The 26,754-nt window shown below is 39.3% G+C and overlaps 1 protein-coding gene across 7 annotated transcripts in view; it reads left to right on the top strand.

Annotated features, from left to right (window-relative positions):
- Grik1 (glutamate ionotropic receptor kainate type subunit 1) overlaps window positions 1-26,754 on the top strand; it is a 404,890-nt gene that overhangs the window by 345,385 nt on the left and 32,751 nt on the right. For all 7 annotated transcript variants that reach the window (XM_036203403.1, XM_036203400.1, XM_036203401.1 and 4 more), the window contains 5 exons: window positions 5,045-5,158; window positions 8,625-8,828; window positions 9,567-9,790; window positions 14,874-14,992; window positions 19,417-19,634. In XM_036203403.1, the coding sequence (XP_036059296.1) occupies window positions 5,045-5,158; window positions 8,625-8,828; window positions 9,567-9,790; window positions 14,874-14,992; window positions 19,417-19,634 (879 nt within the window). The remainder of the gene's footprint in view (window positions 1-5,044; window positions 5,159-8,624; window positions 8,829-9,566; window positions 9,791-14,873; window positions 14,993-19,416; window positions 19,635-26,754) is intronic.

Here is a 26,754-nt window from a genome sequence, read left to right as displayed (position 1 = left end):
TTGCAAGACACCCCCACTCTAAGGAGCCTCAAGGTACAGAAAGCATAAACATTTTTTATTTTGTTTCCCATACATGCCTGGCTATTTCATTCAGCCAGTTTAGATTCCTTGTTCCTGTGACTCCAGGTTTGGAAAACAGATCCTAATGATTCGCTCTTAAATATCCTGTTTCATCACTTTTGAAAAGTTGGCTCAATATTCCCTGGACATTCATTCACACATACATCTCAAATACCAAATGGCTGCTTCCCCGTGCCAATTTAGACAATGAGAGAAGGCAGGCCAGACAATTTGAGTGTTCCTCCCCCATCCAAGGCTCCTCGGCAGTGAATTACCGCTGTTGGCATTTGCTTCGGAGTCTGGAAATTGAAGTTCTGCCTTGTAGAGGCACTCCTCCCTGGTTGCACAGCACAGTCGAAAGGCCAGCATCTGGGCATCTGGTTAAATGTACAGCTCTGTCCAGCATGCATACATCAGCGCATCACAGAGTCCCAGCTCGTCAGAGACACTGGCTTGCTGACAACCTGTCCATTTATTTCAATTAAGAAGCAAAGCCAGTACAACAGCCTGCCCTCTCCTTGATTCTCATATTGCACTTTTTTATTGAATTATTCTTCTGCAGTACAGCTGGCAGGAGAATCATCTCCTTTTCCTCATTTTACAGAGGAAAATCTGTGCTCTGAGGACTTTGAGAGGGAGTCAATGGCAGGATTCTAGCAATGGTCTCCTAGCACTTACCACTCTGCCTCTGCTGGGAAAAGGAAGAAGAGGCAGAGGCAAAGTGGGAGAGGATATTTACCTAAAGTTTTAGGTTTTATTTTAGAAAAGAATATTACAACAGCATCCAATAATGCCATTTTTAAAGATGAAAAATATCCTTTAAACACACACTTAACATTAATGGGAATAAGAGTTGAAACGCATTATGACTTTAAAAGTGGCTCAAGTCACAAACATGCTTTCTAATACTTAATTAAAAACTGAATTCTATCCTTCTCAGTGCCTAGATCAATGTTTAATTGAAATTGTACCAAGGGGCCCACCTTACACACACACACACACACACACACACACACACACACACACACACACTTCTTATGCAATAAAACCTAAAGTTTAGCTTTGGATAAGAAAGAATGGATAACTTGTTTATCTTGATGTGTGATACCCAAAAGCCAACATTTTGCCTCAAAATCATTGGAGGAGGGAAGGTTAAAAAGAGTAAGTCCAATTTCCCAAGATAATGACTCACCAAAGGAAATAGACGCTCTCCCATTAACAGATACATTATGTACCACAGGAAGCCATGAGTGGTTCCCAAGGGTGCAGGCTCATATCCCATTGTACTCCTAATGTCCACTCTGTAGACAGTTGCTACACGTAGTGCTCTACTCGCCCCCATCAGTCTCTACATTTCTCCAACAAATTAACCCTGATTAGTGTGGAAGAGAGAGATTGAAATAGTTTATATTAATATGTGAATGCATTGTAGTTCTTAGAATTGCCTCAAAGAATGTGTATCTCTAAAAAGACGCCTGTTGTTGGGCGGTGGTGTTGCACGCCTTTAATCCCAGCACTCGGGAGGCAGAGCCAGGCAGATCTCTGTGAGTTCGAGGCTAGCCTGGTCTCCAAAGCTAGTTCCAGGAAAGGTGCAAAGCTACACAGAGAAACCCTGTCTCGAAAAAACAAAAAGCAAAAAGATGCCTGCCAAGCTAATGTTGCTCCAGAAGTCAATCAAAGCAGAGAAAGCAGAGATAGAACCTAGCATGTTCATATAGGCAATTTGTTTAACTGTGAAAAAAAAAAAAAAAGAGGAAAGCGCTTTTGAACTAGAGACATGCCTCAGTAATTCAAAGCATTTACTACTCTTCCAGAGGGCTGGAGTTCTGTTCACAGCATGCACATCAAAATGCTCACAACTGCCTGTAACTCCAGCTTGAGGGAATTTGCCTCCCTCTTCCAGCCCCAAAAGGTACCTTACTGGACACACGGCATATATTCATAGAGATACACATACACACAAATAAAAATAAACCTTTAAAAAGAACTTTTAAAGTATTTTCTTCTCCATTTTGCTGGTGATTAAAATTGAGGCACAGAAGGCCTAATCTACTGCCCCAGGTCACATAGCTGGTAAACTGCAAGGTCAAGATCTAAACAAAAGTCTCTCTGCACAGCCCATGTTCTGTCTACTGAGCTGAGTGTCTTCCCATAGAAAGAGGCCTATTCCCATACAGAGGGAAAATATTTAGGTGTCAAGCAAAGATCTCCCCTGTCTGTGTGAACTTGTCCAAATGCTAGAGTCATAAATGCCTGATTTTCATTGCTCATTTTCTTTCACATTTTCTAAAGGACAAAAAAAAAAAAAGACAAGCCATTGCAAACTATTTCACAAGGTGAGCTTTAAGAAATGGCTGTGAAAGTCATTTACATGACTTGTGTGATTATTTGTGCAGCTCTTAACGTGTGCAAGCACTTCCATATCTACCATCTCATCTGATCTTCTCACCATCCCTGTAACACAGAGAGCAGGAACCCAGAAAGATTAGCATCCTATTTAAGGTCACACAGCCCGGCTCTTTCCACCGGACTTTCAAACACATTCTTTGTCCTGAGGCTGAGAGTAAATATGCACAGGACTGGGCCAAATAGCTCAATTTTCTGTCTCTTTCCTGGGTCATCTCAGATGCTGAATAAATCAACACATGGGTAGAGTATCCCTTACCGTAATTGTTTGAGAAGAGAAAAGTCTGGATTTTATTTTTAATTTTGAGATATTTTCATGGGCAAGGAAGATCTCTTGCAATGGGACTCAAGCCTAAACTAGAAAGTTGCTGATATTCCATATACTGTTTAAAGAACTGGAAATTTAGATTTCACCTTGCATTCACTCTTTCAGTTAACATAGAGAACAATGGGTTTCATTATATTTTCATGCATGTATACAAGTGTACTCTGGTCTCATCTCCCATTGTCTTATGTCCCCACTGGTTCCTTACCTCTCCCTAAATCATCTCTGCTTCCATGTCATATATATGCAAAATTTCATACACACCTTACATAGATAGCTGGAAGATAGTCTTTATTATTATTTTTATTTATTCTTCTCTCATACAATACATCCCAACAGAAGCTTCCTCTTCCTCCACTCCTCCCAGTTTCTCCCTCCTCTCTGTCATATTCACCCACCACACATCTCCTCCCTGCCCCTGGCCCCACATCAAAAAAGCAGGCCTCCCAGGGACATCGACAGAATATGGCACAAGTTACCATCAGACTAGGCACAAACCCTCACACCAGTGCTAGACCAAGGCAACCCAGTAAGAGGAAAAGGGTTCCAAGAGCAGTCAAAGAGTCAGAGATGTTCCCACTCCCACTGTTAGGGGTCCCACAAAAACACCGGTCTAACAACCATAACATATATGCAGAGGACTTAGCCCAGACCCATGCAAGCTCGGCAATTTCTACTTCAGTCTCTGTGAGCTCCCATAAGCCCTGCTTAGTTGATTCTGTGGGCCATGTTCTCTGGGTATCCTTCACTCCTCTGGCTTCCCCTACTTCTCCTCCCCCTCTTCTGGGGGGGTTCAGTTTTTTAGCACCTCTTTTTTGACTCTGTCACATTTCCTGAGGTCAAGTGGTGCTGGAGAACTTTGAATTGGGGCATCAGCAATGATCAACATGTATCTTATAGGGCCTAACACATTAGCAGTGGCCAGGCCACTGGAGAAATAAGACATCATTTTGTAAGGGTCGTGGAGCAAATAATCACCACTGGCTCTCTGATAGAAAAAATAAAAGTCAATGAAAAATACGATTTCCCTACTGGAAGAATTCATGGTCAAATGGACACAAAACACAGATAAGCAAGTAATAATGATGAAGGACATGAGGTGTTCCGATGGCAGTGTGCACTGGGTCCTGTTGGGATGCATGAGAGGGACCCCTCTCAGCTCTGGCTCTTCAGTAAGCATGAGTCCTGGATTTTGTCAACCTCTTGTCTATGTAATTTCTCCAATCTGTCTTTCCTTTTCCAACTCCAAATCCCTCCACCACCCACCCTGATCTTTCCATCCCCGTAATCACACATTTTCAAGGAACTGGTGTTAACAGGGTGGTGGCATGATGTTTGATGTCAGCAGAGTGTAACAAGAGAGTTTGTTTGTGACTATGAGCTATGTTGTCCAGTGCCTACAGCTGTGCTGGACATGGAAGTAGGCGCTCAACAAATTCACTATGGAGGGAAAATCTGATATAGTCATTTACTCCTAATTTTTTTAATTAAAAAAAAGGTAATGAGCTTAATAATTAAAAGTAAAATTTCCTAGCCATTGTGGTGTCACACAGCTTTAATCCCAACACTTGGGAGGCAGAGACAAGCAGATCTCTGAGTTTAAGGCTAGCCTGGTCTACAAAGGGAAATCTTTGCCTCAAAAAGAAACCCTGTCTCAAATAACCAAAAATTAGCTAACTAATTGAAAGTAAAATAAAGTTCGTAAGTTCCCACTAGTTTGATTTGGTTGTCTCTGTAGGCTTCCCAATCCCTGGTGAATGAAAGGACATTTTGGAGCCCACTACCTGTGATGGGACAACTTGCACAGCCTTGATGCAGGGAGAGGGGCTTGGACCTGTCTCTACTGAACATATCAGGCTCTGCTGACTACCCATGGGAGGCCACAACTTGTTGGAGGAGGAAAGGGGGGGTGGGTTGTGGGGGAAGGCTGGAGGGGCTGGAGGAGAGAAGAAAGGGGGATCTGTGGTTGATATGTAAAATGAATAAAAATTCCTTAATAAAAAATAATAATAAACAAAATAAAATAAAAATGCCTCCTGCACCTGCCTTAAATAGCTCAATTTTTTTCTGATTCTGTCTACACCCTCATCCTTCTATTGTGCCACTATCCTATAGCAAGTAGCCTCCACTGCAGTGCTCTGGTGCCCCTGGGTGTAAGCTTTGGTTCCCATTCCTGGTATAGTGGGACCTCTATTTTAACATAAGTGCTGTTGTGTGCAACTGGCAGCCCCTGATACCTTGTGTTCTGTGCAGATTGGGATTTGGAACTCCAACAGTGGGCTGAACATGACAGACGGCAACAGAGACAGGTCCAACAATATCACGGATTCGCTGGCCAACCGAACACTCATTGTAACCACTATTCTGGTAAGCTGTGAAGCCCTGGCCTTTATCTACACTGCCACACTAGCCCGGAAAGGCTCCTTCCACTGTCCTTTTCAGGCTGCCAGTTCTGTCTGCATGTGTCTAGTTGTCAAACTGGGAAACTAAAAGCATAGGTTTATACATGCTTAAAGGAGTGAAATGTAAGCTCTCACCTCTCTAGAGACTTTCATCTTACCAGAATCCCAGGTCCATTCTCCCCTCTCTCTACCCCACCCAGAGGCTCTCTCTTATTCTTTGCCTGCTGAACTACTGGATGGATTCAAGCAAGAGGAGACTCTAGCAACAGACCAGGGAAGTGGCACGGAGGCGGTGGGGGTGTGCGGGTGGCTGGGGGAAAGGGTGGCAGAGAGATTGCTTTCTGTGACGTTTCTATGTTGTCAATCAACTTTTCTCCATGTCTTTCCATAGCATATTTCCTGCTCTGTCATGTCCCCTGAACCCATGTTCCAGCTTCTCTGGACTCTGGCAACATACCCACCCTTCTCTGCCCTGGTTTTCCCTAGTTTCCTGGTATAATGGGTCCCTGAATAACACATTGCATTTCCATTCTTACTCCCTGTTCCAATGGCTCCTCTCCATGGGCTCATATCTCTGGAAATAACCCTTGTGTCAACTGATTTCCAAAAGATGTGTGTCCCATTGCCATTCTGGTCTTATGGCCAGCTAGCCACTGTACACAAGCCAGCCAATTTCTCTCTCTTTCTTTTCCCAAGGGATCTAGGTAGACACAGTGCATTCTGAACTCTGCATTTAAAGGCATGCTTTACTTTATTTCATTCAGTCCTTGGTATTAGAGCTATTTTTCTTTGAAGTTGCCTTGTGAGACATGATTATCACAGTATAACTGTTATTTTCTTGTTGTTTTGTTCTGTGTTTTCTTCTGGCCATTGCTTTTGCTGCAACCACCTTATGGAAATAAGGTTGGGGAGCGCTGTTTTGTTTCATTTTGTTTTGACAAGGTTCAGTGTGTAGAATTGGCTGTCCTGGAACTCCCCTATGTTGCCACTATGGGCAACAATTTTCTATTGCATTTGCATGATCCAACTGTCAATTTACTTGATGAGAAACCTAAACATACAGGGCATCTCATCAATAGAGTGATTATTATAATTGTATAAAACAAAATAAACTTTTATTTACTCAAGTGAGAATTAGCAAGTTTACAGATGCATGGTAGGAAAATGGCCATTATTCATAAGACAAGGGATTTATCATATAAGCATCTAAGAAAAGCATTATCATATTTGAGATTCAAGGTGATTTCAAATAAGACTATAGGACTCATGAAATAAGAAACCCTGGAAATATCCAGCTGCTGCTCCCTGGGGGACCAGCCCCCAGCAGCACAGGGTTCAAAGGGAATCCACAAAGCCGATGCATACTAAGATTTTCTATCTGAGGGGATAAAGGGAAAAGACACACACTCTCTTGATGGTCTCCTTCAGACCTTTTCTTTATTCTTCTTTCATATTCTCTATTCTTTATTTTTCTGGTGATTTCTTTCTCTCATTCTTGATGTTTTCCTTCTAGTTCTATCTTTATTCTTCCTTATTCTCTCATTCTTGATGATTTATCTTTGTCAATCTTTGGTTTTGATGTTTTCCTTCTAATTCCTTCTAACTCTCTCATTCCTGATGTTTTCCTTCTAACTCATTTTAACTCTAGCTTTATTCTTTCCCTTACAGCTTATATACATCAGCACAATCTTTCAGACAATATAAAAATTACAAAGTGGTTACATTCTGTTTTTCAAATGAATGATTAGGATAAATACGAGTAAAAAAACAACATGTTTCCCATATCCCTTACATGATTAAACATTTTACACCTTACAGGTGAAGAAAAATTATCCAAGAACCCACATACATTTATACCCAAGCAACTTGTTATAGTTTAATGGAGTGTAAGCAAGCAAGATACTCTTTCACTGGCAGGCTGCGTTTTGTGGTTACAAAGAAAGGACCAATCACTTTATTACTTATCTTGAAAGGTAATGTTATAAGGAATCACAAATCTAAACTTTCATATATCAAAAATAACCAGTCAGCTCTACTTTAAATCTTTAGGGTACATACCCTTTCCTTAATAATTTCTTTATATCAGGAGACTGAGGGCAAAAATGGATACAACAAATTAATCATCACCTTTAATCAAAAACCACTCCAAGCAAAAAAAAAAAGCTGCTTTGTTCTTGTTCCTTGACCTTAAAGAGCTCCTCACTCAACTATGTGTCTTTCTAAAACTTTAGATTATCTTCTTGAGTTGTTCACCTCAAAGCTATTTAACAAAACCATCTCAGTCTAACCTTAAGTTATTTTCAAAGCTTTGTTTCAGCTGTGATGCACTTCAAAACCAGTGAACATGTCTCCAAACATTAAGGTTAAAGCACTCTAAGCTAGCTGGGCTACCAGGACTCAATTGTTTTTCTTAATCATTAACCTAAGACACATTCTATATGACACCTCAATAGAAACTCGTGCATCTAGCTGTGTGACACTTCCTTCTTTATATTTTTCAATCATCAAAACTCTATTAAACTAACATTAATTATTATCAATTAGATAGTACAGCTTAGGAAAAAATCAGTTTCATAATAGTCCACAGGTAAAAACACCCAGTTGAATGGAAAGTTTGCATGAGATAAACACACTATATTACAGGCAGTGGGGATCTCCCCACACTCATTCACACTATGCCAGATACCAGAGAAAGATGGTAGTGGCAAACATGTAAGGGCACAGCAGAAGCAAAAGACATTCTGGGATCTGTGGTCTCGGGGCCTTGCCTATCTGAGATTCATCAATCAGAGATTTTCCTCCTAGTGGGCTGACACCCCAAACCTCAATTGACATCTTCTACTCTTCTGACATAACCACCAGCAGCCAACCAATATATAGAGAAAGTAAGACTGAATTTTGAGTGAAGCTAAGATTAAAAATTAGAATATTTGGTATACACAATGTTTGAAAAATGAAAAGATTATATTTGCTGGGTCTCATTTCTCCTTTATAAGTAGACACTCTCAAGTCAAAGCCTAAGGAAAGTGGAGTCCTGAAAAGGAAGCCTGGATGTGGTCATGTGGAGGAGGCACGTGGGACCCTAGTGTCCCCTGAGACTTTCCATCTTCTCAGATTCAAAATTTGAAGATAACTGTGTCTCTGTCACACCATATACTACACACACACACACACACACACACACACATACACACACTGCAGCAATGCAAGAAAAGGCACCTATCTAAGGAGGTAGGAAAGCAATGAAAATATATATGAAGGCTTCTATGACAGTGGTAGACAAGAATAGCAGAAATAGGAGTGCAAGCAACTGACTTTAATATTTTCCACTCTTGAAAGCCAACTTCAAATGTTATGTATCTTCAGGCAACTGATGGACTACTTTCCTTTTCATGATAATGGAGCTTTCATACCTGGTTTGTTTCACTCAGGAAGAGCCCTATGTGATGTACAGGAAATCTGATAAGCCCCTATATGGCAACGACAGATTTGAAGGATATTGCCTGGATCTGCTGAAAGAATTGTCAAATATCCTGGGTTTCCTTTATGATGTTAAACTAGTTCCTGATGGCAAATATGGAGCCCAAAATGACAAAGGAGAGTGGAATGGAATGGTTAAAGAACTCATCGACCACGTAAGCAACAATACACCTGATTGTCAGAAAAATGCCCTAAGTGAGGAAGAGGAGAAAAAAGTAACTTATCCAAAACAATAATAATAAGTTTTTATCAAAGCCTTGGAGAATGACTTTGGTGTTCCATGTTTTTAGCCACATACAGACAAAAATTTAAAAAAGAGAATACAGCCAAGATATAAAGTTTCCTCAGTTTGGAAGGATGAGTGGAAATAAAAGTTGAAGATTAAAATGTATACATTCACCCTTTATGCCAAAGAATAAGCTTGAGAGGTTTCCAATTCAATCAAGAATTCTAGGACTTATGACTCAGGACTCAGAAAAATCTCATCTTGTCAATTTATATTATGATCAAGTTGTTCATTTCTTCCTTTTCTAACATGCCCTTGATAAAGACATCATCCTGCAATTTTAGTTTAAGTATGATGATATCTCTCTCTCTCTCTCTCTCTCTCTCTCTCTCTCTCTCTCTCTCTCTCTCTCTCACACACACACACACACACACACACACACACACACACACACACACTTCTTTCTGGGGGGGGGGGTGCACCTTACCACAATCCCCACCCCTTTCTGTTTTGTCATTGATAATAAACATTGTAATTTAACCAAAATCCACTCCTAATATGAAAAGCATTTGTAGCTGAGATTAGGAAGTCGGAATGCTCAGGGCAAGTCTAGTCATTTGCAGAGAAGGAGGCGACACAGCTGACAATTTTGGACTTGTTTTTATAGAGAGCTGACCTCGCAGTGGCTCCCCTCACCATCACCTATGTCAGGGAGAAGGTCATAGACTTCTCCAAGCCCTTCATGACCTTGGGCATTAGCATCCTTTACCGGAAGCCCAATGGAACCAACCCAGGTGTCTTCTCCTTCCTCAACCCCCTGTCTCCAGACATTTGGATGTATGTGCTGCTGGCCTGCTTGGGAGTCAGTTGTGTACTCTTCGTGATCGCAAGGTAAGCTTGAGAATACTGAATTCATGACAATGATCTGTCAGTCAGACTTCAGAAATTCATGGTTTAAAAGTGCAATTTTACTTTTGTTCATTGCTGCATTTTCTCATGTAAAACTGTTGTGTGCACTGAAAGCTAATTATCCATAAAGATACATTTTTAAAGAAACAAGAAAGTCCTTAATATTAATTTGACTTTTTCCTGTATTTCAATTCATATAAAATGACTATCCCATTTTCTGAGGAACACAGAGCAAAAATGCAATGGATCATCTGGGATTGCTAAAATAATAATAAAATTATTTTAAGATAGTTGGTTCTTTGAATAATTGAAGAGGCCAAACAGAAAAACCAGTTAGCTAGGGATCACCATAGCAAATAAAAAACACAGAAAGATTGAAACATTGAAAGATGCTGAAACCTGTAAGGATCAAGAAGAACACTTTGAAAATTTGTGAGATTGTTCTTTAAAATCATTGGAAGGTTAATAAGAAAATCATAGAAGTAACACTGAAAAGACATGAAATCATGGAGGATTGATTAATTGAATGATTATTGATTGATTGATTCTGTACCGGGGATGAACTATAGAGTCTTATGTATGCTTAGCAAGCCCTATACCACTTAGTTACATCCTCAAGCCATTATAAAAGTTTTATTATACTCTGCAAGTTTTCAATTTAAGTTTTATCTTTCAAGATTAAGTTCTGCCTCTATATCTAACCATTATACTTTACACAATTCTTCCAAAGTTTTTTATCCCTCTCAGTAGACCATATATCAAAATGCCTTTGATACTGAATTTGAAACTGCTATTTTATTTATCTGTTCTTTTTAAACATTTGATAGTCATAGATAAACTGTTTTAAAAATTACCTTTTAATGTCATGTCCTTGTTTTCAATCTTTTTCACCTTTCAACAAAAATTGGTTAAAAAAAATCCCTAATCAATTTTTGTCTTCTCTCCAGGAATTTATAAGAGAAATATATCTTCATTGTAGCTCCATGTCATTGTTCATTGTCCAGTTTTGATTAATGCCTGGCAACTTTTCCCCCAGCATAATTTCAAAGAAACTTGGGAAAATAACCCAAGCAGGAAATGTACAGAAGACCCATGAGACAGAGTCAAACCAAACAAGTGACCTCTCTATGGATATGAGGGCTAGAGTCTAGGAGTTCTCAACATCTTATAAAATGTGCCATTGCCAAATCTCAAATTTTATGTTTTTTGAAATACTAGTCATAATTCTCTTTCCATACACACACCCACACACAAGGATTATCAATTTCAAAATGTCAGTCATATCAAGACACTATGCTCAAGAAAATTTAAAGAAAATATTCCTTGAAAATAATTTTTAATCATCTATTGACCTTTGGAGATTTGGCACAGTAACTAGGAGAAGTGAATATTGCCCTGGGATAGCCTTATAGTAATGAAGTACCCTCTTACAAGGAACACACCACATTGTACTGAATTGTTACATTTTACATTTCTCTGCTTGGATCCTCCCCTAACTAAGCAATAAAAGGGACAGAGGGCAATAAAAATGTGAGTTTTCATATCTTGCATCTATGGTTTCTTCTAACATTAATGCTCACAAATGGAGCAATCAAGGTAATGTTAATGGAAAAGCACATGACTTACTATAGCGAAATTGGCCAAAGCTGGGAAGAAAACAGTGTGCCAGAATAGCCCAGAAGCCCTGAGAAGCACACAGGCTGAGGGGACCCCTTTGTACTGCATCCCAACTGATTTCAGTAACATAGAACTGAAAACCAGTTAATTTATTAATAACCCTTTGCTCTAGAGGATCTTTGGAATTTATATTGTTAAATATATTCTTTTATGTTTTTGAAAGTGAAAAAATAAAGTCAAATCTGACATTTAAGCTAACACGCTCACTAAAAGATCCCTAAAAATCACTCATTGGACTGAATTGAATTTATAAATTGAAAAGGCATTAATGGAAGAAGCTAAGGAGAAACTAATAAAATGCCAGTTAGGCATGGCTGCTAACAAACTTGTATGTTAGGGTTTTGGTTTGGTGGTTGACTTTCTAAAAATATTTAACCACAAAGAATTAGGTTCATGATGAACATAGGACTGAAATGAGCCAAACTTCTAAACATGGAACTCACTTACATTAGTGACTTACAGTTGTCTTACTAAAATGGAACTCTTAAAGTTGGCATTTAGCAAAAAGTAAAAATAGGAAAAAGAATGTTCCCTTGAAAGCAGATTCTAAGGTTACAGTACAAACTCCGTGGTTGTATAACAAGTTCAAACAGACCTTTCTTTGTTGAAACAGATGGATCCTTTTATCTTCAAAGTGACCAACATCTATCGACAATAAGAAATAGAAAGCCCCCTCAATTAGGAAATTTCACATCAAGGACTACTTCACAACTTTTCACTTAGTGTAAACTTTATGCATCTAAACTTTAACCCAAAGTAAATGTTCCCATATATAAATCCACTAGAATCACTATGCTGCGTTTTGTTATATTTGTTTTGTTTTGAAACAAGGAAGATCTTTCTTTGCAACCCAGGCTGTTCTTGAACTTCCTATGGAGACAGACTGGTCTCACATTGGAAGCAATCCTCTTGTCTCAGTCTCCCAAATGCTGGAATTACAGGCAATACCACCATGCCCATGAAAAACTACTGTATATGCAAGTTGCCCCATAGGTTCTAAGCACACTTGTCCATGTGTCATGTTACTGCCTGTCAGTACTGAGTTACTGAGTGTTTATTGAGTATGAGACAGTGGTTTCAGATGGCCATTCTTTCAGACTATGGATTGGATTTTCCTGTAGACTTCCCGGTGCTGACATGCTGTCCCAGTGGCTTTAGGATTCTACACCTACACAACCAGTGTGTCTTTCCACATTGTGAAATGCCAGGGTCTTACAGCACAGCCTTGTGTTATTGCTCACTATTCCCCAGTTCACGTGTTTCCCAAGTCACTCAGAATCCTGGAGATAAAGGACTCGCAACTTCCTGAAGAGCTGAGGAGTGTGCTGATATTTAGATAGTTTCCCTTTGCTCCACAGAAAGTCCAGTTAATTGCTCACAAGTGTTAAAATCTTATAACATTTATTTATTTATATATTTATTTATATAGGGAAAGACTTAAAAAGCAGCATTCCAAGGACAAATGCTCACAGATCAGAATGTATTTAGTGTGTAAACAACACAATATTGGGGAGAGGGGTGCCAGGTTTTATGGTCTATTTGAAAAGCCTGTATTCTTGAATGCATAATCTTCCTAATTTATTGCAATTAATATTTTTAAATTATTGTACAAGGGACAATGATATTGTTTAAGTAACAGCATCTTTAGTCTGCATTCTGTTTCAATTATTAGGTTCATTAATATCAGTATTCGTTCTTTCAGCTCAGCAAACTACTATGGTTATAAGAGTGTATAAATTCAAAGCCTAATTATACTGTTGCAACAGTAATTAAAATGTATTGGCGTGCACTGTCAATTAAAGCTATGTTCATAAGCTTACAGGAACGTGAATGGTGTACCCTGCAGCTTGGGAGAAGCCACAAGAAAGAGCTGGATGATATTATGGTGCAATAAATGACCAGGCTGCTATCCTAACACCCCTAAGATTGCGTGAGAAGATACAGCACACTTTGCAGAAGATGTCCAGGGCTTTAGAGAACATTTTTCATTAAGAGAAACTATCTTCCCAGTTCTTTGTTCATGATTCACAGCATGTCCCGCTTTTCACTGTAGATAATATATTCACCTTAAGCCCAGTTCTCCCTGATGCATCTGCAACCTGCTATTGTTTACTGCTGAAGCCTTATGGCTTGGAGAGCATCCTTATGTTCTCTTTGGTGCTACAGTATTTTAACATTACTCTAACAATCCTTTTAGCCTTAAAAGGACCCAGCAGCAAACGGCAAAGCTTCCAGTGCTATGAATTATTGCATTTTAAATTATTAGAGATTACTTTGCAGAATATCTGGCAATGTCTTTTTAAAAAAAGAAAAAAGAAAAGAAAGCACACCTTGTTAGGGTTCCCTAAAAGACCCCTAGAGCAAGCCCCTCCTCTGGATTGCATAGGTCAGAAAGATTCTTAGAGACTAAAATCATAATCAGTTCCCCAGATCATTATTTTAAATGTTGCTCCTAGACATCTGGATTTCCTCATTTTATAAAGAGGCAAACTGAAGCCAAAGGAGTCAAGGTAAATCCTTTGTGTAGATTTCGTGGGTGATTCATTGTATTTCCAGGAACTTGGGAGCCATGGCCTCTTGCAGGCAGAGCAATAATAGTGCGACAGAAAACACTTCCCACCTAACCAGAGTTGGTGATTACATGACTGTGGGGCACAGTTCAGAAAAGATTTCAATTAGAAATAAATCAAGAGGAAAACATGAGCTTCTGGTTTCCCACTCTGAGCCTTCAAGTTAACTATATTGGTCTATATAGTATATACCTATACCTGGGGTATGATCCTTTCAAATTTAAACTTTGTCTTTTCATTGAAAAATTGAAGTTTGTATTTCTATATAGTATCTTTGAAATAAGTGATATACTCCCAAATCCAGCTCTTCTTTTCTGTTCATGATTTTTTTTCTGCATTCTGCATCATTTGTGAAATGTTAGACTCTGTATAGTGTATGTCCATGGAACCATAAATGTCCCTGGAGGGCACATGGCCCTCACAGCATCTAGCCACATATCAGCCAACTGTCTAATCATTATGTATTCCATGCCACTCTTGTTGCTCCTTGCTAGAGTCAAAACTTGGCATGTGGGAGCTTTTCTTTATAGTTATCCAGTTGCTCAGTGAAATGGAAATGAATGAAAACTCAGAATTCAAGAGACAGGTCTGAGGAATGCAATTCTAGCCACCAATGTGTTTGACTCTGAAGCAGGAAGCTGGTGAATACTTGCCCAAGGACTTGCACATTTATTTCAACAGAGCTGGAGATGTCTGCACATAGTCTTCACTCCTGTTGCTTCTGCCCAGCTGTTGGGCTTTCTACATTGCTCAGCAGGCTTTACTCTGCTTCGTGTGTCTACCTGATATTTACGAACTGTTTCTGTTGATTACCACAGGTTTACACCCTACGAGTGGTATAACCCCCACCCATGCAACCCCGACTCAGACGTGGTGGAAAACAATTTCACTTTGCTAAATAGTTTCTGGTTTGGAGTTGGAGCTCTCATGCAGCAAGGTACACCGGTTGCCCATGCTGTCACTTGCATCCCACAGTCTGCTGACAAGCTTTCAAGCTGGTAAACTCCACCATGAAACTAGATGGTAGGATGGAACACTCAGAGATATAAAACCATAGCAATAGACAAAGATTGCAATAGGGTCTAAACGGAACTTCCTTTCTACGTATCAGAAAAGAGCACCTCTTTCAACAAGTGGAAATACATTTCCCTGCAAGTAGTGAAGAATAAGGAACCTGTGCTAGTTATTTCCTCATCGGTGTAATCAAATAACTGACTAGAAGCAATGGAAGGGATAAAGGGTTTGTATTGACCTATAATTAAGAGTATTTTCCATCCTGTGTGGGAAGCATGGCAGCAGGAGCTTGGGGCAACTGGCACATTGTTTCTGCCATCCGGAAACAAAGAACAATGAATGCTGTGCCCTGCTCACTTTGCCCATCTCTATTACTTTTTCCTTTTTATTAAGTCAATATCCCCAGCCTATAGGAAGGTGCTTCTTACATTCAGGGTCTTCCCACCTCAGCCAAACCTCTCTGGAAACATCTTCATAGACATGTCAAGAGATGTATCTCTTAGTTGATTCTAAACCTTGTCAAGTTGAAAGTGATGGTTATCCATCACAGAACCTTACACTTCTTTTTTTAATAAATGCATTTCCACAGATAGACTTGCCCATCTTTTCCTTCTTAGTCATAAATTCACAAGCCAAAAGTTTAAATGGAATGGAGTTTAAACCCTTAGAAGTTTGAATTTATTTGGGTTCTTCCAATGGCTAACAGGATCTAGAATTTCCACCTAATTAGCACTTGGAGAAACTCTGCAGAGATTCACCATAGCCACCCAATAACTTTTTATAATCTCCTTTGACTGGTAACCATAGCAACAGTAAACTGTAGAGGTTGGAGAAATAAAATTGAAACCGAAGAAATGTAATATATTTTACCTTTCTCTATGATTTTAGAGGTTTTGGGTTTTTGTTGTGCAAGAATGAGAAGTTGTTTTAACCTTTGGAAACAACCCACCTAGTTTGTGGGTTTTCTTCAGTTTGATTTCAGGCATATGGTCTATCAAATATTTCCAAGATTAAATGCATTAATTTAAGAAAATTATAAGTCACAGATGCTGTTGTATTTGGACTCTCTTTCCACTTAACAATAAGCTACAAAATAAATTGGTGAAAGAAAACCCAAATGCGATATATATTAAACATGTGTGCAATTTGAAAGTCAACTTGAGGTTTTTCATTAGGAAGTGGTTATCATATCATTTGAAATGTTTACATTCTGTGAATCCAACAGAGACAGAGAGAGAGAGAGAGACAGAGGAGAGAAGGAGAGAAAGACAGAGAATATAAATATGCATGTTGGTCACTGGTATGAAAATACCATATAATTTAAGAAATGGACACTTCTATTTTTGTAGTCATGCATAGTTTATGTGGGGACTGTTAAATGGGTGTAGACACAACCAGATTTAGTAGAAATCACTGGCATAAATTTAGAGCATAAATCCTGCAAGACACCCTCATTAGAAGTTGTGTCTTGCTTACCCAGTGCATTTAATTCTCTAGGGTAATTATCGTGTGAGCAATTATTCTGAGAATGAAGGAAGCCTCCTCCCATCACTAAAACTTGCCTTTTCCAGCAATAGAACAACAACAAAAAAAAAAAAAAAAAAAAACAAATACACACAGGTTTCACAGGCCATTCTGCAAACCTATGCAGGTATTTGCCTATTGTCATGTACATGTATCCGTTTTTAAAACCTCGCTCACATATTTTCCCCATTTGGAGTTTACCAGCATCCACAGCAAACTGTGGGATGCAGTGTCTGTTAGATACCACTACCTTGGATACATGACAGTCAGCCCCAGCCAGACTCTGCTTGTCTTCAAGAAGTTGACAAACATTCCTCAGGGCCAACGAGCATTTCCAAGTGTAGTGTTTGTGACTGTTTGTACATCTGCTCTTGATATATGTCGTTGGACCTGGTAGCTACTCATCATCATACTTTCCAATGTATGCAGAAGCCTGTCATTGTATTAAATTGGAAACCACTTTGTTTCGTTTCTTTTTTAATGTGATGATCAGACTTTCTCTTTTCTACAGAGCCTGAGCAAAGTCTGGATCAGGATTGGCTGTCATGTCTGTCATAAAAGGCACTAAAGAGACTTCAGCAAGTATTGTCTCATCCTGAGTATTTTCCAGTGGTGTTTTACTCTATACTATTACTGTTCTCATGACTTCATCCTTTAGGGTACTGAACATGCACAAATCATCTCTTCTTGAGGGAGGCCATTTTGAAATACATCAGATAACATTAAGAATTAAGAAATTCACAAAATAATATGAATTTTTAAAAACAATGCAAAGGAACATTGAGAAATTTCATGAATATATCTAATGAGAATTTAAAATGCAACTCCATTAGATTGCTACATTTTGCCCTAAATTCCTGAGAATTTCTTCTAAAATTAAAAATATTCATTTTAAAGTTAAAAACAAAAATTTATATTTGCATGTCAAATCATTATTCATCTATAGATGACTTTCTACTTTCATGCATCTGTACTATCTGTATCTAACCAATCATGTATAGATATAGATAAGTTGCAAGCCATCTTTTCATAAATACAACAAAATAACATAAGGATAAACTGATAGCAGAAAATTTGCACCTATGAGCCAAGAAAAACTGTATCTTTAATGTGATATTTTTCTCCCATGGCTATTTTATAAGATAAATGGTATTTTAATGGCATCTAACTAAAGATCTAAAATAATATCACATTGCCACAAGGCTGCTAGATCAATTAAGCACAAAGAAACAAGGCAATCTTGGGCTTTAAGCATACAAACCCATAGGCACATAAATCCTTTTAAACCACAAGATGAAAACAACAGCAACAGATTATTCCGCTAAATCCTTGGAGGCAATTTAATGGAAACGGTTACAAATTTGTGTAATATTACACACCAAAATTCAAACAAACAAAAGAAGAGAATGCAAGCTACAATCAAACCATTTATCTCATCAGAGGGACCCAAGCACCACAGACACACTAGGGGCATTAAAGTAATATTTGTATATTCAAAGCTCAGACACTATGTCAGCCTGCATCTCCTCATCTCGGCTTTAAGCTGGTTTTGATTTCATGAGCAATGCATGTGTCTGCTTGTAGATTAAACCTGAGTATAAACTCAGCCATTTGCAGACTAGTAAACTCCCATTTTTCTTTCCATCTCATACAATACCTACACGATATCAAGACACCGAGTTAGTGTAAAGAAAGAATTCTCCAAAACCTACTTCAAATCCACTGTACTCAAACATTTCAAGTCTCTGGGATTGTCAATGAGAGCTGTCCCCTGCCTGCTTTAACTGAACACATAAATTCTGGCACGACTTCATGTTCATAGAAATAATTCTAAGCATATCACCAGGAATAGGTTTCCGGCAAATGGACTAACTGAAATGCATTCATGAATCAGTTCAGCTGACGTGAACTCAATCATACTTCTGGTCACTTCCAACTTGACCACTTGGGATGTAGATGCCTACAGCTCAAAGTTGAGCTAGACTCCTTTCAGGATGTTTGACCAATAGAGAGAGGAGGATTTTATTAGTAAACACATATTAATTATCTCCATGTTACCTTCAAAAAGCAACAAGTGACCTGAATGGTATCTAAAATGAGTATTCCTACCAAGTACAACATTTCCCCACCTGGGAAAATAGTCAACTTTTTACAAATTCTTTATTTAAGAACAAAAATGTGCACTTTGAAGAACAGAACATATCCTATTTCAGCCAAACAGGACTGTAAATTAGAGGGAAAAAATATATTGTGTTTTTCCTTAAGAGTAACATGAAACAAAATGGTACTCACCTACAAAAAAAGTGTATCTGAGCTTCATTTCACATTATCTGAAAATTCTCAATATTTTTTTGTTAAGTTGCATGTTATAACTGCATCTGTAACCTTTTGAAAGTTCCTCATGCTTTAACCTTAAATAAACATAAGTTACCATTTTAGGGCTTTTCATCATTGTAGAAAAACCTAAAATTTCTTATTTTCCTCTAAATAATGCATTAGGCAGTAATAAGGTCAGAAACCTTAGAATTAGCTCTTCACTTTTAAGCAACTAAATACATTTTAGTCTATCTCAGGGCTAAAAGCTTCGTAAGGTCATCAACTCTGACTACTTGTGTTGTAAGCAGAAGTAATAATTAACAGTAATAAGTAAGACTTAAAGAAAGGTTAACTTGGATTTTGTACCAATTCTAAAAAACACATTCATTTCATCGTCATACAAGATAGTTTTTGAAGAGTTCCTTCCCCTTAGAACGATGACCAGGGTGAGTCTCCTTTTGTTTGTTGACTTGGTGTAACACCCTAACTCTGATGATGCTGTCACAGGATCAGAGCTGATGCCCAAAGCTCTATCGACCAGAATAGTTGGAGGAATATGGTGGTTTTTCACCCTAATCATCATTTCATCCTACACTGCCAACCTGGCTGCCTTCTTGACAGTAGAGAGGATGGAATCTCCCATCGATTCTGCAGATGATCTGGCCAAACAAACCAAGATAGAATACGGAGCAGTCAGAGATGGATCAACAATGACCTTCTTCAAGGTAAGCACCTGGCAAACAAAGCCTTCATAGTGTTTGTCTCATATGAAGATGATGGTGAAGTATAAAAACCTCCTCAACTAGAGAAAAGATGTTGGGCAATGTTTCCAATGAAATGAATTATTAATGTCATAATCCCATTGTGAGGAACTACATCCTCACCATAAAGACCTTCTTCTTCAGTCTCTCCATCAATCCATGCTTTTTGCTTGTCTGTTTACTTATTTCATGTTTGTTTTCTAAAGCAGAGTTTTGTGTAGCCCAGAGTGGCCTTAAACTCAGTATGTAGCTGAGTCCAGCTTTGAACACATGATCCTCCTGCTATCACCTCCAAAATGTTAGAATTATAGACACAGGCCACCACATGCAGCCTGACAGCCAATATAATACATTCAAATCTACGGATTAGTGTTCCCCTGGCCTTCTTTTTCACATGTATTTATTTATTGTACATGTGACAATATACACACACCACAGCACACATATGTGCTCTGGGTTTCAGAGACTGAACTCTAGTCATCAGTCTCAGCAGCAAATGTCCTTACCCACACCACCTCACTGCCCCTTCTCTGGCCTTGATATTTGAATAATGATGCTTCCTGGATACAATGTAACGATGCTTCTACAAAATGAAGATTTAAATAACACTAATTTATTTTTCTGTTTGAGACTTCTAAGATAGAAGCATATAACCAAAGAAAGTTGATATTGGAACTAAGTTGTAGAATTAAAACCAAAAACATCTCAGGGAGCAAGCCAGGTTTACAGCTCTCCAGGAGTCATAAATGTTTTATGAGCATCAAAGGAGAATGATGTTAAACTGGGTTGAATTTTATGATCAAGTTTATTTCACTGCCCAGGTCTTTTTAATTAGTGATAACAATAATGAAACTGATTTCTGCCTTGTTTATGAAGTAAGCCGTGGTATTTTTATTATCAAATTTCAGGTATTATACCTCCCATAAAATCAATTCTCATAGGCCCAGTAGGTTTAGTAATCATGAGATGTGGCCCCTGACTTTATGAAGAAGCCAGGAGTTCAAGGAGCTGAACCCCTTGCATAGTCATATGCCTGGTCCTTTCCTGTAGAGGGGCCGCAGCCTTCTGTTGGGAAACACTGATAAACACAGAAATGCAAGTTTAAACTCCTCCAGGATCCCATCTCACCACAGGTAGAATGGATGCCACCAAGAAAAAAGAAAGATGACAATTAATGTTGACAAAGGTGTGGGAAAAGAGGGAATGTTATTCACTCCTGGTGAGAGTGTAACATCATATAGCCATTCTGGAAATCAACACATAGGGATCTCAAAAAAATTAAATATAGAATTAACATATGAATTACCATATGCCCCCATTGTACCACTCCTGAGCACATACCCAAAAGTCTCCATCTCCTACTACAGATGAACCCGCACATCCACACTTACAATCGCTCTATTTACAATAGCAAAGAAACGGACCAGCCTGGCTATCCATCAACAGATGAATGGAATGTAAAACGTGTTATATGCATGCAACAGAATTTCATTTAGCTATAAAGGCAAATGGAAACATGATATTTATGAGAAAAAATTGATAGCACCAGGAAGGAAGAAAACGTGTTTTAGATGACAGCAATGGAATATTGGCTGTGCTATGTGCCCCTAGCTCAGAATGTCTGCGTGTGTGTAAGTTGTGGGATCTGTGAGACTAGAAGGGAGAGAGGAGAGGAGAGAGCTTCAAAGAAGTGGAGGAGGACACTAAGACAGAAGTGACATGAAATCAACAGGAGTCGGGAGGGAAGTGTAGAAGGGGGTCAGGGAGATGGGAAGGGAAGGGTAGAAGGGGGTCAGGAAGATGGGGAGGGAAGGGTAGAAAGGGGTCAGGGAGATGGGGAGGGAAGGGTAGAAGGAGGTCAGGGAGATGGGGAGGGGTGGATAGAAGGGGGTCAGGGAGTTGGGGAGGGAAGGGTAGAAGGGGGTCAGGGAGATGGGGAGGGAAGGGGGTCAGGGAGATGGGGAGGGGCGGATAGAAGGAGGTCAGGGAGATGGGGAGGGAAGGGTAGAAGGGGGTCAGGGAGATGGGGAGGGAAGGGTAGAAGGGGGTCAGGAAGATGGGGAGGGAAGGGTAGAAAGGGGTCAGGGAGATGGGGAGGGAAGGGTAGAAGGGGGTCAGGGAGATGGGGAGGGAAGGGTAGAAGGGGGTCAGGAAGATGGGGAGGGAAGGGTAGAAAGGGGTCAGGGAGATGGGGAGGGAAGGGTAGAAGGGGGTCAGGGAGATGGGGAGGGAAGGGTAGAAGGGGGTCAGGGAGATGGGGAGAGAAGGGTAGAAGGGGGTCAGGGAGATGGGGAGGGAAGGGGGTCAGGAATATGGGGAGGGGTGGATAGAAGGGGGTCAGGGATATGGGGAGGGGTGGATAGAAGGGGGTCAGGGAGATGGGGAGGGGAGGGTAAGAGAACCAACAAAACTTCTGTTTAATTTCAGGAGGAAAGCTAATATTTTTCCTGCTAACTAATTTTATTTTTAAAGAAATAACAAAAATAAAGGTTGGTGGTATAAGGAAATGGGCTTATGAGTAAACAGAAAACATTCGTATCCGGAAGAAACTCTAAAGGCCCCTCTGGAAAGTTCACACTGGGATTCTTACAGATGAAGTCGTCAGCCCGGGGCTGAGTGGACGTGTGAGATATCCTAACTCAGAAACAAAAATTGCCAAAAAGAAGACAAAGCAGGTGCTGTACTGTCGGGCAGTGTCCACTCACGACCTAAGTGAAGAATTTCAGCAATGATTGTAGTAAGAACAGAAACTGATGTGGAGTGAGCATTCCTAGAGGTGTATTAAATAGCAGACTAATGTAAAAAATAGTATACAGTTTTCTTATAGGTTAAGAAAGACATTTAAAAACATTTTTTCATATTTAGGACAAAGTGATTAATTTGGTAGGTGTATACATCACAGAGATCATGTCCCCTTGGAAAGTCACATCTTGAATAATGATTATAAATGCATACAAGACTTCCCAAGTTTCAGAAAAGTTTAGTTGTTTCTGAAAATCAGTACTGTGAAGAGGTACAAGTTCGCCAAAGCTAACTTTCATTGTGATTCATGTCATAAACAAGGGAAGTCATGGTCAGGCACACGAGACAGAAGAAAACATATCAAAGTGAAGTATGTGTATCTGAAAAACCATCCCAAACGATTTATGTTGCTCGACATTATCATGGAACCTAGAAGCACAGGGAAACGGTGACTCTGCTATCCCATCTCACCAGTCAGAATGGTTGTCACCCACAAAGAAAACTGAAAACAGTGAGTGAGCAGAGGTGATGCCAAGGACTTTCCAGTGCACCCTACCAACAATGGAAGAAGGTTACTCTGAACAGCAGACCTGGCCTAACTTTTCCAAAATTAGATCAAACCTCAGAGAGGTCTAGGAGGTTTCTTCTTCAAGAGTGGAGACTTAGTCTTTTGTTTTACTATTACATCACCATAATCCAATCTAGTGACTGCTTCATAGCAAGTACTCGGAAAATACATCCAAGGTACAAACTAGTGACTGGTATACAGAAGGTACTTAGAAAACATGTTCATGGTAAATGAGTAAGAATGTAAACAAATGAGAGACAGAGACCACACACACACACACACACACACACACACACAGGATAGGCAGCTAGAAACACAGACCTACAGAGGAAGAGTCCCTGTTTGCCAAGTCCTTCACTTTACACATCAGCCTGTGGCCCAGGGACTCTGTTTATCAAGAAGGAAATTTATTTGCAAAAAGAGAACAAGGACGGAATCTGATTTTGCTTTCCCCTTGAGGGAAGCAAGCTGTCAGAAAGCTTCAGAGGGTGACCATTCAAGAGTTCATAATCTAGATAGTTCTACAAGGGAAAGAAATATTCCAGCCTCTTAGCTGTCGGGATAGTTTCATGCAGAGAGTTCAGTCACTGAGTGGCAGTAGTTACAAGGAATCAGTCCCATCACTGTCGCTCTGGCTGTGCCCCAGGCTTCCCTTCCTCCCTACTTTTACCTCTTAAGTGAAAGCAAGAACCTCTTCTGAGTGGGAGGATTTGGTCTAACCTAGCACATTCTAGCTGGTGGTTGGAGCAGAAAGAAAGAGACCACTCAGTCACGAAAAAGACATTTTCACATCGCATCGCAGTATACTGAATGTCTTTTTCAAGAACAGAACAGTCTTCTGCAGCACCCCAGTGGTAACAACCGGTCCCTTTATTTCCAAGGTGGGTTCAGATCATTGCAGAACTAAAGAATGGGCAGTTGTAGGGTTGTAGGCGCCACAGTTATTAACAACATGCACTGATCCCTCACTTTTTCTCTCCAGCCTATAAGCAAGGGTTTGGTATTTTACTTTCTTTTTTTCTTTATTTACTTTTTATTTTTATTGAGAAAGTGTGTGCATGTGCATGCGTGTGTGTGTGTGTGTGTGTGTGTGTGTGTGTGTGTGTGTGTGTACATGCATGCTATGGAGAATGTGGAGGTCAGAGCACAAGCTACAGGAGTTGGTTCTCTCCTTTTACCATGTGTGTCCCAGCCATCAAAGTCAGATTTTCAGGGTTGGTGACAAGTACCTTTATCCTCTGAGCCATCTCAATAACCTGGAATGATTCTACTTCTACAATAGCAATTAAAATTAAAAACAACTTCTGGCAATTTGATAACTAAAGCTTCCCACAAAGTGTTGCTGCCAAGCATATTCTCAAGGGATGGTTTTATTCAAGTGCTGTCTCCAAAGTGTGGCAGAAAATTGCTTACAAAAATTTAAATAAAAATCCATTGACATTTTCTTCTAGACTTTGTTGTTCTTACAAACAGCGTGATATCTTACATTCCAAAAGACTTGTATTCAATTCTCAATCTTTTAAATCAACAAATTTATGCTTTTAAAATAGCTCAAGTGAGTTTCTCTTTTCCATTATTTGGATTCAGGTAAAGGGTAGATTAGTTGTATTTTAAAAGATGTATGTTTTTAGTATGTGTGAATGCATGTGTGTGCACATATATTGTGTGTGTGTGTGTGTGTGTGTGTGTGTGTGTGTGTGTGTACATTAGTGCAAATACCCAGAGAAACAAAAAGAGGATACAGGATCCTCTGGAACTAGAATTACTGGCAGTTGTGAGATGCCCAATGTTGGTGCTGAGAACTGAACTCAGGTTCTCTGGATGAGCAATCAGTGTTCTAACTTCAGTGTCATCTTTTTAGGATCTTAATTGACATTTCTGAAAGCAAAAAACTGGGTCAGTATATGTCTGAGATGAGGGAGGCTTTTCTTTCATTGAGTCATTTCTATGTAGAAACACATTGGTCATCTAAGACTATTCATAGTGGGGGGCATTGAAACACAGCTTACAATTCACAAAGTTTCAGAAATCTTTAAACACACATTCTGAAATTCTAGCTGACAGTGCCCATAAGGAAAATAACTTTTTTAGCCAAGGTCAGGGAACTAATGATACTTATTGTACACTGTATTTTCACAAGTTCATGGGCACTGCAAGTCTTAACGTTTTAATCACCGTGGATCACATAATAGTCTATTTGATCAAAGTGTGACATTCATCACAAGGACAATTAGCAAGCATGGCTAGGGAAAGGCCAAGTACTTCACCAGCAGTCCTGGTACTGTTGAGTTTGTTTAGGAACTTAGACATCAGAGGACCACTGTGTCCTGCTTATCCATACTTTATTTATAACAGAAATTTATAAGTCAAGAATTCATAATTCAATAGAATTCAACAAAAATTACCAATGAACCATTTTAGAATTTGGGATGAATTAACTATCATGCTGCTATCCCTGTGTCCTACTGCTGGATGGCTTGCTCCCCTTAATCACTGCAATGCTCTGAACAGATAAGGCTCTCATTGCTTTTCTGCCTTCCTGGGGCCATGATCAACATCACAGGGGGAAGAATCAAAGAACCATCAGTACACACATTATATGGTCTGTGGATACAGCTTAGCTGTAACTTCCCTAGGACCCACTTAATCTGTTTCTACACTTTCTTCCAAAGATAACTGATAGCCACAACATCCAATTACAACCTTTCCTTCCATAAATGGTGTAGTAAGACATTACTATGTTCTTCCTCTCATAGAAACCAGAAACAGTACATATACACAAAGCTATTTTTTCTCCTTATTACAACTCTATTAATTGCCTTATTAAATAAAGGAATGGGCCTAACTCTGGTGTCACAATGACAATGTAGTAAGTCACATTTTTCCCCAAAATAATCTTTATTCAAAGGTCTAAGAGACATGTGAGGCTTAAAAACAATTATTTACCAATGCCTTTTGTAAACCACCACAACAGGGGGATATTGTTTTCAATATATATTTCACACATAAGGAATACCATAGGTCATTTCAGGAAATTTGGCTAACATCAAATGCTAGAATATAAATTAAAATCTCCATCATCTGGATCCATACAGCCTGGATTCAGATCTTGACTCTGGCTAGTTAGCTATGTAGACCTTGGCAAGTTACTTCAACTCTTCATACCTTAACTTCCCTGCCTGTAAATCGAAGCTAACTTTTAAACCATGAGATTATTTTCAGGGTTATATGATTTAACGAAGCTAATACACATACACAATCTCTTAGCAAATGGTAAGCAATTTAGAAGCTATTGCCATTATCATCAATTTTTTAGCTCTAAAAGCATCTCTGTTTCAATATCTGTAGACTTAAATTTACTCTACTCTGGTCTTGGTTCAGCCTTTTTACTCAATAATCTCTAGAATATGTGCCTTCCCTTAAATCCTAAGCCAGTGCCAAGACCCAAAATCTGAAAGACATCCCATGGCCTTGTCAGACAGAAACTCCATTGGAAGCCTTTCCCGAGCACATGCATTGCATTTGCAGAATTATATCTCACTTGGTTGGTGAGCAGCAGGGGGCTCTCCTTAGAATTCAGTAAGCAATTCAGTTTAACTCAGCTCAGCATTTTTCCAGTGTCTCCAAAATGTCAGCACAAAGGCTCACATGGTAGGAGATAAAAGGGGGAAAAGTTTAAACCTTCTGCAAAGCCTGGAGATGTGAATTACAATAGACATACATGTCACATACAACCTGCTAAATACCTACAGCTTACATTGCACAAACAGGAAA

This window comes from Onychomys torridus, chromosome 12 (assembly GCF_903995425.1).
Source record: "Onychomys torridus chromosome 12, mOncTor1.1, whole genome shotgun sequence".
NCBI lineage: Eukaryota > Metazoa > Chordata > Mammalia > Rodentia > Cricetidae > Onychomys > Onychomys torridus.
The sequence above is the reverse complement of the archived record's forward strand: the minus strand, read 5'-3'. Positions and strand labels throughout refer to the sequence as shown.